Genomic DNA, 14,914 nt, shown 5'->3' on the forward strand with positions numbered 1-14,914 from the left:
TTAATATAGTAGTACAGGCTTGTACCAAAGGTGAACTTGTATTACCACTTGTAGTCTTAATTGTGTGTAGTGGTCCCTAAGGGTACTGCACGGGATTCTGCCTAACAGGATTTCAGAATAACGTCCACAGGTCCAGGAAAAAGTGCTGGCGGTCTCACTAGGAGAGGGGATGGAGCATGAAAATGATTATCTCCCCAACACCTACTCACTACATTTCATTAAATCATTCATCAATGCTTTGATGTAGTTTACAAAAATTATTTTTAACTCTTCAAAATATCCCTCTTTTAATCAGCATTAGTGCCAGGATTTCAACAAAAAAAAAAAGTCAATTGTTTGCAATTAATTTCAAGTTTTTTCCAATCATCCTGCCAGCATAACAGTTGTGTCTATGGTCAATCAAATCAGAATAGTAGCAAAATAATATCATCCGCTATCAGTTTAAAAGCAGTATTCTGTGGTCGCTGTCAAAAAAGCGTCTAATATATACGCTCATGGCAGTGCACAAATTACACAAAAAACCTAAGGGGTCCTGGGAGTCACTCTGCCGTACATTAGTCCTGGTTACGAGAGCCTTACCAAGATTCTTTAGGTCACCATCTTACACAGAGGAGAAATATCCCAAACATATCAGTCTTTGTCCTGCCCTGGGGCAGTCCAGCACCGAAATGCTAGGCAATTCTCCTCTGAACAAGAGTACCAACAGCAACCCCAGACAAGCGTTTCAGTCTGGTTGGACCTCATCAGCGGGGTGGAGCTGTGCCTCTCTAAGATTAGTGGACCCCTTGCTCACATTTCGGTGCCGATATATTGATCCTGCCGTTTCAGCTACTTGCAGTGAACAATTAATATCGATGTGCTATCCATGCAAGCATGGATATTTATAAATAAACAATACAATACACTGATCCTGCCGTTTCTGTGCACTATGAGTCAATTTCTGACTTGCAGTTAAAATGAGATTAGAGCATTTGTCATACTTTTAAGACCTGCTCGGGTGTTCTGTACAGTTCCTTCTGTTCAAATGAGGTGTTAAGTGGGGCTTGATAGTAGAAATAAATACTTATTATCCTTGCAAGCATGTCTTTTTCCGTAGCGGGCTGTATTTTTTCTGGTGTGAACGTGCAGGGGTGTGCTTTTACATATTACCTTTTGAGAAATTGTAATTCTAAAAAGCAGTATTTAATGGAAAAAAGAAGCAGTTATAGAGAAAGGGGAGCAGAGAATAAGTAACCAACTTTCGACATGCGGACCCTCTCAGTCCATCTCCAAACTCCAATCTAGCAGCAAAGGACCCTCGGTTTACAAAAGCTGGCAACTCAGTCTGACAGATTCCCTCCACCTACCCTCAATGCAACTGGCTCGCAACAGATCCTAACCCCTGCAAATAGATTCAGCGCCCCTTACAAGGCTCAGCTTCCATCTTCTTATCCACAGCAAGCTGCAGCATGGAGCTCATATGAGATATGTCCCTATCCAGACATTTGGCACAAGGCCGGAAACCCATGTATGTTTAGGAGGGGACCCTTATTTCATAGTTTTCAACATGGTCCAAATACCCTTCATCCAGTCTTCGATTTTCATCAGTGTCTGGGACTTGTTGCCACACTAGTAGTTTCACTTTCTTTTAAAAGCCAGGAGTTCGGATTTCAAAAATAGAACTGTGCCAGTTGCCAGCAATGTAACTTCAAAGCATTCATCTTGTTTTTTTCTCCGTCTCATAGCAGTGTTCTTTTGAGTGAGATGGTCAATATTGGAGCATAACAAAGTTGTGATGTGTAGCCAAATTTGAGGAAAGAAACTCACAAACCCATTCATCCAAGCATTTGGTGGCATCTCACCTTATCAAGCACCAGGACAAGGTGACCGGATGATTTCACAGTAAGTGTTTTCAGTTTGTCCACTGCAGTTTGCAAGTGGTTGAGCGCATGCTGTGGCTGCGATTGGCAGAGCCCAAGAGCTAGGTTTCTCACATTCTGACGAGAGAGGATGTGCGATCCATTCAGAATAGCCTAGGAAGGAACAAAAGAACACTAATTTACCATCTTCAGCCACAGATCAGGAAAGGGGACTTGGCGCAGCCTTCGATGCGTCCATGAAAGCCACAACACTGCTGCAACCGTTTAATATTCCTAGCATTAACTAACTTATTGACCCAGATGCCTATCACACAGAGGATGCCAAGTTCAGCAGACTGAAGTGGTGTTCTACCCTAGTCTGGCTGTTGCCTTACTAGCAGCAGTGCAACATCATTTAACCATCTCCCCACTGACCCGCATTGGCAACTGCATTGTTTGAAACCTGTAGTCCACACATTTATAATGGGAGGGTGCAAGTGATTAGTTTCAGAAAGGGCAAAAACTTAGAGAACAGCAGAATAGCCTGTCAATTTGTGAAAGAATGCTAGAAAACAAAGTTAACGCATTAATACTTTTTTTAATCCCCTAACTTTAGTAAGACTTGATTTTCCTGTTGTAATCAAAAGCATCTGCACATTAGGATCCACGTAGCTGAAAGGTTACTTAATCAGAAACACAATTCAATTCCCACTTCAAGAGTTCATTTAGATGGCGAAAACCTTGAGTTGATCGGTAAACCATGAAACAAAATGCCATATACAGCATTTCGAACATACGAGATGCATCCTAGCAGATCACTGGAAATCAGATTAGCAAATACAGGGTCAACAGTCTTAAACGAGAAATTGAACGGCAGAGACCTAAGTGGAGCAAGAAATTTACTAAAAATGAGGTCTAGGCCTTCTGGAAAATAAACTCCACTGCCTCATAACAGTCCCAAAATCGAACAAGCATTGGCAACACCAATAGGTCTGGCCTTTACGATTGTAGAGGGTAATACTGTTTATACCCGTGGGGGGCTGCACACACATTTTAAAAAAAGAAAATACCCACTCCAACTGCAAAGCTAGATCTATAGTCTTTCCAAATGCTTGTTGCAATGGCGGCCATAAAGGATTGGGAGCATCAAAGATTTTGATACGGGACTCGCATTCTTTAACTAACCAACCAGTGTCAGCAAAAGACAGTTGCAATATTAATGATTACAATAAAAAATGTAATGCATAACAAAAATGGTAAACGTGCCATTGTACCAAAACAAGCTTAGTCCCTTGCCCGCTGCACCATAGGGAACCAAGCTACACATCACTGAGAAGGCCCAACAAGGCCGAAACATGCCTGGGGTTGCTTGTGTTTCCATCAGAGCAGACCTGGTGTAGCAGTTCTGGCTAATTTGGATATGGCTGGACCCCTTTTGGAATGGTGCAGATGGGCTAAAAAAAAAAACAAAAAAAAAAAAAAGGTGGTGTGGAAGGTTGCCCAGAGCAATACCAGCGGTTCAGATTCATTTTAAACCTTCCACCCATCACTTTTTTGGTCTTATAAGCAACATTAAACAACTCTCCCCAACTTCATCCGTTCCACTCACTTTTCAAAATGGTGGCGACTATAATAGTACTTTCAGAATTCTGCATTCGTTCCGATTCAACCCCGGGCCCATCTAATGTGCATCCTTGAAGAGTTCTGGCAGAGCCAACACTAAGTTTAGACATCTTACAAAACTTAAGGAAACACGACTACAAAGAATTCCACAGCAAGATCGCTTGCTGCACACTTGATGAACAGCTGAACCAAATCCTGCTAGAAGGGAACCAAGAGACAGCAGAATTATACCTACAACTGCACATCACAAAATCGCAGACTACTATACAATACAAATACGAAATTGGCCTAGTACATCTTGCACGCTTTGATATTACTTGAAAATCCATGTGTTCTGTGTATACAATACCGTATATCTTACATTTAGAGATTTGTTAAACCATTTTCTGAGGCCACAGTCGCATTTACAATCCCACCTAAACAGGCTAACCTTTTGCTACTCGTGCATAAAACAAAACCAAAAAAGGACAAAGTAAATCCTGCAGAAAAAGAACATAGTTTTAGGACTATTATATGAACCACTGCTTGGAAGAACGATCCTGGAATAACTAGAGTGGGCACCAATGGATGACATAAAATTCCCAGCTCATTTAAGACTGTTGGTACGATCACACAGAGAAGCAATTTAACCACAATCATTCATACTGTGGACACTACTAAATGAATTATTAACAAGCTCTCCATCATTCCACAGATCCACCTCAAAGCCCCTTTGACTCCTGAGATTGTGCACTGTGAATGAGGGCAAACAACAAAAGAGAATTCATAGGTGATGCCAAAAGGATGCATCTTGATCTACATCCAGAGCACAAAGCAGAGGTCTGGTGGTTTACTTTCAAAGATTGCACTATCACAACTATTTATGTAGCACTGTTAACCTGCCATTTAACACCTTTTAACTTTCTCCTCTTGTAACACTAGTACTATACATAAAATTGGACCTCTCCTACATAATTCACTGGTATTGGAAAGCTCCGCTTCTAAACAGATTTGACAAGTGTATTTATGCTGACCAACTTGAAGTGGTGCTTGTGAATCAAACTTATAATATACCTTGAGCAGTCCCTCAGGATTTGCTTTCTCCAGGCCGCACGCTCCAAGGGCCTCTGCCAGAGAACGGGCCTCTTCAGCTACACGAGCATCTGAGCAAGATGGCAACAGGAGCCCCTTCCAGCATCCAAGAATCTGATGCTCCAAGGACTCGACCAGGAGCTGTTTCAGAAAGAACAAACAAGACAACGCTTTCAAATTGTTGGCTTTTGAGAAGGGCCTCGAACTCCAACTCCCTCAAAGTAAAAGCAAATTGGATCAAATTTATATTCAAAGAAATAAAAGTTATTTCAGTACAAGTTACCAGTTAATAGTTAATTGTTGCCAAACAACCAATACATTTAAAAACTGTTAACCGGGCACTGAAATTTGACCATACTTTGCATTCCTCATCATCGGATTAAATATAAGGGACCAATGTACCTCCTAGTCCACAGTCCCCCTTCTCTACCATGCTCAAGGGTAAACCATTCCTGCAAGCTCAGGCCTGGAGCGTGTTCAGCATAGCTATCAAAGAACGCAGTTCATCGCTTTAAGAGTTGGAGAATGTGAACATGCTTCATAACCACATCTGGGCCGGGTATACGCATCCTCTGACTCGCCACATGAGTCTCTATAGCTAGCGCTACACTGACTTACCATGAAAAGGATGGAAGAGGTTCCAATGGAGGACAGGGGAGGGGTCAATCCAGTGAGTAATTTGCACTTACAACTCATCCCATCTCACTCCATACTCAAGGTAGAAATTCTAAGAAGGCATATGCAAGGATAGAGGCATTCTGATATTAATCAAATGCTCTCAGAATTGCTTGGCCAAACGGTCAGCCTTAGAGCTTGAGCCCAGGGAGCAATGCCTACAGAACACTGGCGGTTTGGCCCCTACAGACAAAATACAGGACAATGCGTGGCTTGAAAAAACATGGGTGCGTTAGCACTAACCAAACAAGCATGTCATTTTTGGATGAAGAATCCGGGCCGAAAAGAACTTTGATGCAATTAAAGACAGAAGCCATGGGGGCCTGCTACCCTGGGTCAGAACCTCACATAGGTAAAGAATAGTCTGTTAGAACTCTTGGAGGTTTTTATTCTGGGTAAGGAAGACTAGCAGCATTTAAGGATGGATAGTGGAAAAATACAGGTTAGCAAATTCCCTCATTCAAGTTACAAATGAAGGGTGGGTGCAAAGAAAATCTTGTGGAAAACCACGAATGAGATTCCATGGAAAATACCCCACATTAAAGAGGCTGAATAGCGAGTGAATATCTGCCGCCAAGTGTCATTTTCAAACGGTAGCAAACTACTGTCCCCCGAATGCCCTACCAGTACACTCCAGATGATAAAGCTGTGCCTAAAGCACAAATGTTGAAACAATATAGCTTTTCTATAAAGCATGGGTGAAACCGTTGTAGAAAAGCTTACCATTATGTGACAGCCAAATGAACATTTTACTTGTTCACTTTTCTGAAGTGACACTGCCTGCATTTTTTCAAACCGCCCACTTTCGTGTGCCAGGCTGTACAGATGCCTTTACCATACATCAGACATTACGGCATTGTAAATAGCAGGATTCATGCATGACCTTTGACATGTTTCTTCATTAAGGTTTTTAGAAAATAAAGTCATGTCAAAGCTGTACTGAATGCTGTTTACTATTGTGTATTTTGCTTTTAACATTCTACCCATGTAACTTGAACGAGTATGCCAAGGAAACTAGAAACGTGGGACAGTAATCAATGTAATCGCCACCAAAGTGAGACATGTGGTTCAAGAGGCAAATGTTTGAGCTTTTGTTAACAATGTTGGTGAGGGAGAAGGAACAGGTTAATTACCTGTAACTCCTGTTCTCCAGCATGATCATCTTTCAATAATTTCACATGCTCATGAATATTCTCAGTCAGACTGGGAATCCTCAGTAAAGGAGTTTTGCTTTACATTTTAAAACTGCTTGGATTTGTTTAGCCCATTGCTATCACTTTGGGTCATACTGTCCCAGCCAATTACTGTGGTCCTCCTTAGCTCCACCCCTTGTGGCTTCAGATTTGAAGTGCAAATAAGGTGGCAGTAGGGACCAAGACTAGAGCCATAGAGGGGTAGGAGGGAGGGTTGCAAGTAAATCCATGAAAGATAACCATGCTGGATAACAGGAGTTACAGGCAGGCCTGGCACCAGCAGGGGCCGGGGGTAGGGCAGTCCTCTACCAAAGGTCACCCTTTTGCCCCTCTAGAAAGAAAGCCATGACAGTGGGATCTGAGGGAGTGGAGGGCATTGGGGTGTGGAAGCATTTCACTCTAAATATGCAGCAGCAACCTAAGATTAGCATTCCGAGAGGCTGCACTGCAGGAGGCCCAGGCCAGGATTTGCTTGCCCTGGACAAGGATCTATACCCCACAGCCATGAAATCCCTAATGACCAGGGTGATGAAGAGCCATCCACACCTCTAAATGAGGTAGCACACTTACTCAAGCAGGCTGCCTACAACTATTTTCTCAAACCTTAAATCACAAAGTTAGTTTCTGTAATTTAAAGTAGGTTTACATTTTTGTGGGACTGTAGCAGTTTTTCACATTATGGTTAGTAAAATGCTATATCAAACAAATGACAAGTGAGGTTTCTTGAAGGGAATAGTTTCTTACCTGTAACTCCATTTCTCCAGCATTGGTATCTTTCATGGATTCACATGCTTTGAATATTCCCCGTCGTCAGGCTGGGAATCCCCGGTACATTATATAGACCCTTTCCCGTAGGAAAACTTTTTCGACGCTTATGCGTCCTATCCACCTCGTTTTGTATCATGCGTGCCCGTGCCGTCAGGACGTCATGATATAAATACAGGCCCCGCCCCCGCGCTCCCTCAGATTTCGGCCCCCAAAGTAGTGGGGGAACCGGTTTGCATGATCAGGGGAGGCAGGTGGGCGCATGTGAATCCATGAAAGATACCAATGCTGGAGAAATGGAGTTACAGGTAAGAAACTATTCCCTTCTCCAGCATTGGATCTTTCATGGATTCACATGCTTTGAATAGATTACATAGCAGTACTTCCCCCAAGAGGAGGTGTGCATGCAAACCCCTATACATTCTTCGCAAAAGGCCGTTCCCTAAGATTATGTATACATCAGTAATAGTTTACATAGGGAAAAAACGGACCACATACAGTCATAAATTCCACAGGATGCCACCCCGCAGCCGGGGCTTACCTTACTGGAATAGGTGTCGAAGCACCGCCTGTCCCATCCGGGTGTCTTCGGCATGTTGCTGCGACAGGCAGTAATGGCGGGTAAAGGTGTGTGTAGTCGCCCAGGTAGCCGCCATGCAGATGTCCCCTAGAGGGACTCCGGCCCACAGTGCCGTCGACGATGCCGCTGCTCTAGTTGAATGAGCTCTTGGCCGTCGTAGAAGAGGCTTCCCTGCCTTGGAATGGCAGTACGAGATGGTAGATGACACCCATCTTGAAAGTCCTTGCTTTGAAATGGCTTTTCCTCTAGCACCCAACCCATAGGCCACAAACAGCTGTCTCGTTTCTCTGAACGGTTGCGTACGATGAAGATAAAACTTGAGAGCCCTTTTTACATCCAATGTGTGTAGCATGCGCTCCGCTCCCGAGCATGGCTCCGGAAAAAACGTAGGCAACACGATAGAAGAGTGTTTATGAAACACCGAAGGAGCTTTTGGTATGAACTGTGGGTTAGTGGCTAGGACTACCTTGGTCTTGAAAAATCGTAAGTATGGTGGGTCCACCATTAGAGCCTGAACTTCTGAGATACGTCGGGCTGAAGTGATGGCCACCAGGAAGGCCAATTTCCACGACAGAAACTTCAGAGACGATGATGACATTGGCTCAAACGGAGGTTTCATAAGAGACGTTAAGATCAGATTGAGGCTCCACTCCGGTGGAAATTTCTTCTCTGGAGGGAAACTCCGAAAGAGGCCTTTAAGGAAGTGCTTAATCAGGCGGTCGCTGAACAATGGTGCCGAGTGCCGTCGACGAGTAAACCTGGAAATAGCTGCTAGGTGTACTTTTATTGACGACACCGACAGGCCCATTTGAGCTAATAACAGCAAGTATGGAAGGAGCTGTTCCGGCCTAATCGATTGCGGGGCCAAACCTGGTTGATTCTCACACCATTGACAGAACCTTTTCCATTTGTACGCGTATGAGGCGTTTGTGGAAGGTGCTCTTGCCGCTTGCAGGATACGTCGACAGTCCTCCGGAATCGTTAGCCGACCAAATTCGGCGAAGTCAGGAGCCAGGCCGTCAACTTGAGGCTGTCCGGGTCGTGATGCCAAACGACACCCTCCTGTCGAGACAGAAGGTCGGGGGTCTTCTGGAATCTCATCGGTTCCGCCGCCGCTAAGTGTAGTAGGTCTGAAAACCACACTTGTCTGGCCCAGTATGGGGCCACCAGAATTACCCGACATGGGTACCTGAGGATCCATTGCAACGTCCTCCTGACAAGGGGAAAAGGAGGAAATGCGTACAGGAATTTGTTCGTCCATGGGAATGAGAACGCATCCCCCAGTGAGCCTTGCTGAGGCCATCTGCTTGCGTACTGATGGCATTTCTTGTTGTTCTTCGTTGCAAACAGGTCTATGGAAGGGTGTCCCCATTCCTTGAATACTTGTTGAAGTTGTTGGTCGTTCAGCACCCATTCGTGAACTTCGTTCATTTCTCTGCTGAGGGCATCGGCTTCCACGTTTTTCACTCCTGGTAGGTGAAATGCTAAGATTTGTATGTTGTGTTGAAGGGCCCAATGCCAGATTTTCTGTGCCTCTGTCGATAGGGACCTGGAACGTGTCCCTCCTTGTTTCCTCAAGTAGAACATCGTAGTGGTGTTGTCCGTCATGACACGCACCACCGAGTCCCTCAGTTGCGGAAGAAAAGACTTCAGAGCCCATCGCACTGCTCTCAGTTCTAGCAGGTTGATATGCAGGGAGGACTCCTGCAAAGACCACTGGCCTTGTACCTGTAACATATCCAGATGAGCTCCCCATCCACTCAGCGATGCATCCGTCACCACCGTCTTTTGGAACTCTGGTTCCAGTAGAGGCATCCCTCTCGTTAGGTGAGTAGACACTTTCCACCAGCCGAGTGCTTGAACTAGTTGTTCGTCGACGACCAGTCTGTCGGACCAGCGACCTCTGCTCTGTGCCCAACGGTCCGCTAGAAATTCCTGGCAAGGCCTCATAAACAGACGGCAGTTGTTTATTAACGGAATGCAGGACGACATGGTCCCTAGCAGGGACATGTACTTGCGCACAGAGACTCTGGTACCGCCGCTCCATTCCGACGCCTTGTTTTGAAGTTTCTGAATTCTTTCGCTGGATGGTTTCACCAGGCTTGTGTGCGTATGAAACTCCGCTCCTAGAAAGACCAAGGTCCTCGAAGGCTCTACTGAGGACTTGTTGAAGTTTATTGCGAAGCCCAGTTCCTGTAAGATGGACATTGTGGCTCGTAGACTGTCTCGTGTTTGTTCCTTGGATGACCCTCTGATTAGCCAGTCGTCTAGATATGGATAGACATGATGACCATCCTTCCTTAAATGGGCCGCTATAGGGGCCAAGCACTTGGTGAACGTCCTGGGGGAGGACTTGAGCCCGAACGGGAGGACCTTGAACTGAAAATGCTTTCTCCCGACGACGAATCTTAAATATCTCCTGTGTCGTGGGCGTATTGGGATGTGAAAATAAGCATCCTGAAGGTCTAGTGAAGAGAGATAGTCCATGGGTTGCACCGATCTGATAACCTCTTGGAGTTTTAGCATTTTGAATTTTTGGCTCTTTAGCCACTTGTTGAGTACCCTCAGGTCGAGAATGGGCCTCCATTTGCCGTTTGGCTTTTTGACGACAAAGAACCTGGAATAAACTCCTTGGCCTTCCTGTGCCACAGGAACTCTCTCTACCGCCCCTTTTCGCAACATAAGCTCCGCCTCTTGTCGTAGGATTTGGAGGTGGGGCTGTGTCGAGAATAAAGGAGGAAGACGCGGAGGCTTGTCTTTGAATTGCAGCGCATGACCCATGCGAATCGTGTCTAGGACCCATCGATCTTTGGTGATGCATTTCCATCGGTCGAAGTGATGAGAGACTCGACCCCCCAGGACGTTCCGAAGGCCGTCATTGGTTGCTGGTTTGCTTGTTCTTCGTTGACGACGGACCTGAGCCTCGCCGCCTGGAGGCTTGATAGTCCCTGCTTCCACGTGCCGACTGGGACGCTCGTCTGAACCCTTGTGAAGAGTACGAGGGCCTGTTAAATCCACGGTCCCTCGAGGCTCCAAAGCGGGAGTTTCCAGAAGCACCTCTGAAAGGGCGAAAAGAGCGAAAATTTCTACCCGTTTGAAGGGCGCCGAGGGACCTAGCAGTATCCGTGTCTTCTTTCATCCCTTTCAGCGCTTCATCAACCTTTTCGCCAAACAGGTGCTCCCCTTCGCATGGCATGTCCAGGACTTTGTACTGTACTTCAGGACGGAAAGTAGTACATTTGAGCCACGCTTGTCGACGAAGCACTACTCCATGGTTGATTTGTTTGAAACCAGACTCTGCTAGGTCCACTGCGATATTAATAGCGTGGTTCGAGGCCTCCTCGCCGTCCCGCACCAGTAACATAGCTGCTTTTCGGTGTTCGTCTGGCAGGTGTTCTAGGATAGGGGCTAATTTGTGCCACATTTCCCTATCATATCGTGACACGATCGCTAAGGAATTGGCTGCTCTTACTGTCGTCGCTCCGACCGAGAGCACCTTCTTTCCAAATGCGTCCTGCCTCCTAGCCTCGCTTTCCGGTGGCGTTGAACATTTTTGCTGGACCCTGGCCTTCCTAGCTGCTGCCGCCGACACCACCGAGTCAGACAAAGGCTGTGATGTTAGACATTTTGGAGTGGACTCCGGAGCTTTAAACTTTTTCTCGATCCGTCCCTTTATGGCTGGTTCCGAGAACGGATGGCGCATCGTTTTGAGACCTTCTTGCCACACGTGGTCAAGGATTGGGATGGCAAATACCGATTTTCTCCTTTGACCCATATGGTCAAAAAGGAAACAGTCTTTCCTCTGCTCCTCAGGAATCAAGCCGAATTCGGAACACGCTTTCCCCATCATTGCATGGAAGGCTCCCACATCATCAGGGGGAGATGGCTGTGTCTGGCTCCTCGTAGACTCCAATTCTACATCCGAATTCCATGTCGGGTCCCTCGACGGTGACAGGGAGATGTCTGACCCAGAGTCATCATGTATAGAGTCGGACTCCGACAACTCACCCTCCTCCTGAGCTCGAGGACGATCTTTTACCGCCTGGGGAGCCGATGGGTGATTCGTCGACGAGCGAGCCGTACAAGTTTGCTCGTCGACGGAAGGTACAGACAGAAGTGACGATGACGTCCCAGGTTGAGGGAACTGGGTATCCAGCCGCTGTAGTAGCTTCTGAAGAGTATTAAGCACATCCAGAGACAAAACTGTCTGGGGGTTCAGCAACGTGGATGATATAGGTACCATACCCCCGCTCGCACTCGTCGCCGTCGTCGTCGACGTGGAAGGCCGTAAGCCTAAATCCAATGGCTGCAGAACCATGTCACCTTCCCCTTCCGCCGAGCAGGCCGTGTCTGGCTGCAGTAAGACCTCAGGGGGGATCGGGTCATAGACCTCAGGCAGCCAAGCCATAGACTGAGTTTCCGTCGACGAAGGAATCCCAACCGCTGCTGCTTGAACGGTAATAGGCATCGTCAATGACACCGAGGTCGACGAGGAAGTCGTCGTCGTCGAGCCTTTAGACTTCGTTGTCGATTTTGATGCCGACTTCCCGGCTGAAGCTTCTCGACTCACGGAAGACCTGGGACGGTCCCCTGAGGAGGATTTAGACAGCGCCAGCCTCTCCGTCTTAGATGATGAGGAGGAGGAGGGCTTTTTATGAGATGAGGAGGATCCAGCATGTTTCCCCTTATGCTTGTCCTCAGGGCGAATTTCTGCTGGCCGCACCTTCTTCGATGGAGGCTCCGACTTGCTCCTGGAGGCCGTGGAGCCAACTTCCGAAGCCGGGTAGGCACCCGCTCCGTCATTAAGCCAGTCGACCAGTCTTCTTTTACGGTCCTTAAGGGTTTTTTGGGAGAAACCCTGGCATATCTCACATGTATCCGCCGTGTGGTGCGGGTGGAGACAGTAGATACAGTCCATGTGGCCGTCTCCTTCATAAACCTTTTTGAGGCCACAGGTTGCACATGGGCGAAATAACGCCTTTCCAGACATAATTCTCCAGATTTGAACTTCGCTTACGCGAAACAGACAAAAAAAAAAAAACAATCTAGTTATCACTAGTAGTAACACGAAGATCCCACTGCTTTGAAAGACGGTTGAAATCTGAGGGAGCGCGGGGGCGGGGCCTGTATTTATATCATGACGTCCTGACGGCACGGGCACGCATGATACAAAACGAGGTGGATAGGACGCATAAGCGTCGAAAAAGTTTTCCTACGGGAAAGGGTCTATATAATGTACCGGGGATTCCCAGCCTGACGACGGGGAATATTCAAAGCATGTGAATCCATGAAAGATCCAATGCTGGAGAACACAGATTTCTGCAGAAGGTCCATCAATCGACTGGGGGCCCTTCCAAATTGCATTGCAAATATTTATGCTGCTGCATTAACAACTTGAGTACAAGTGAAACAATAAGGTTGGTATTAAAAATATAATGCTGGAGGGGAGAGTAGTAAAATCAAAAAGTGATAGATGCAAGGCTGTGAATTAAACATTACCACCATCATTGTTCTGCACAACACTCCATGCCATAATTCTTTAGTATGTGCCATTACAAAGAAAAGCCATTAGCAAATTACTCTCGGTTCGGCCACCAAAAGTTGCAGTTCAGTTTCAATTGCTAGGCCATGTACCCTCTGCAATGGAGCCCTAGCAACCACAGGCATTTTTAGGCATTGCGGTCTAGCACTTTGGGCAGGGCTGCTAATATTACTTGCAGCGCCAAGGCCGATTTGGAGACTATGGTATGGAAGGCTGAGCAGAGCAATGTCAATGATTATGATTGATTCAGAGACTTGCATCCATCCTTTTTTAGTTTTGCCTACTAGGTGTAAACAGAACTCTTGCAGTGGAACACAAAATGGAGACATGTGAGGGGAAACACATAATATGGGCATGTTTGTTCGTTCACCCAGGTAATGACTAGCCATGGCTATGTGAATGCCTATGTCAAAACTACCAACTACCTGCCCATCAGTGCCAAAAAGTAGGCTTTGGAAGCAAGCTACCACAAAGTAACACTCATGTTCTTTCTGTATAGGACCTGGCAGTGTTACAGCTAAGCATTATTTTGGGTGGCAACGTAATTGCCTCTGTAAATGAGCTCCTGGTGTGATAAACATCTCTTAATGTGTGTCTTCAGCCAGTTGGTTTTATAAGCAATATCTGTGCCAATTCCTATATTCCTTGCACTGGAGTCCTGTCTAAAACAAGCAATTGCAAAGCCATCAGTTTTGGCTTGTGTATAGGTATTAGACATTTGCCAGGCAATTACATCATATGCCCAGGTACTTGCAACATCTCCCAGCTATTCCCATTTTATGGCAACCTGGTATCCTTTATGGCAGTGCCTGGTCAATGCCTGTCCATGCCTAATCAAAAGTCCAATCTGTTGACTGTTCCAATGCATGTTGGTTTCACTTTGCCTCCTTAAGGGAAAGTGCATATGCCGAGATGTGGGTGCCTTTTTTGCCATTTCTAGGGAGTCAAGCAGCACCTCACCGAGATAGTCCAACAAGGCCCTTCCTGAACATGTTGAGGCTGGCCTGGCAAGCATGGACCAGTTTTACATCTTCTCAGTAGTTGCCAGTGGGATTCTGACCTAAAAAGAATGCACAGATGTCTGTGCTGACGCATAGCCTGAACCTTTCATGAATCAAACTGAAATACTGAATTGATAACCTCATACTGTTTGAGTAACTTAACAGAGTTTGCATGAAAACAGAAAATTGTCGGTCTTGTTTGGAAAGTTTGATGTAAATACTGGGTGCTGCGCGTTTAGGCAGTGCAGGAAATATTTGCTGTGGGACGGGAGGATTGCTCCCACCCATAAACATTTGCCTGCCTCTCAGGAGATTTAAGCAATATGCCCTGAGCGGCAGGGCATTACCGAGCGAAGCGTGGTCAAGTATCAAAATTTCAGGCTAGGCTCAAACTCTGGCTTTAGCACTTAAGTGTGTGCTCCTGGTCAAATCATTTAATCACACTTAGCTGACAAGATTTGGTGCCCCTAGAAGTGATTCAGTTGACAGTATAAGCTATTTTAAAAATATATCCCTCGTGATTTAATAGATGGGCAGCGCATGTGTCAGGACCTGCTAAGAGCACAGAGACAGCTTTCTTTGAAAATATAGGCCCATATTTATTGAACACAATTGTGAAATTCAAT

General features: G+C 46.0%; 1 protein-coding gene across 2 annotated transcripts in view; it reads right to left on the reverse strand.

The window, feature by feature from the left end:
* Positions 1–14,914, reverse strand: part of ESPL1 (extra spindle pole bodies like 1, separase) — a 1,025,090-nt gene that overhangs the window by 218,586 nt on the left and 791,590 nt on the right. For both annotated transcript variants that reach the window (XM_069653328.1, XM_069653326.1), the window contains 2 exons: positions 4,515–4,673; positions 1,842–2,012 (listed from right to left, as the gene is read on the reverse strand). In XM_069653328.1, the coding sequence (XP_069509429.1) occupies positions 1,842–2,012; positions 4,515–4,673 (330 nt within the window). The remainder of the gene's footprint in view (positions 1–1,841; positions 2,013–4,514; positions 4,674–14,914) is intronic.

Source organism: Ambystoma mexicanum, chromosome 3q, assembly GCF_040938575.1.
Source record: "Ambystoma mexicanum isolate Mex_15411 chromosome 3q, UKY_AmexF1_1, whole genome shotgun sequence".
Classification (NCBI taxonomy): Eukaryota; Metazoa; Chordata; class Amphibia; order Caudata; family Ambystomatidae; genus Ambystoma; species Ambystoma mexicanum.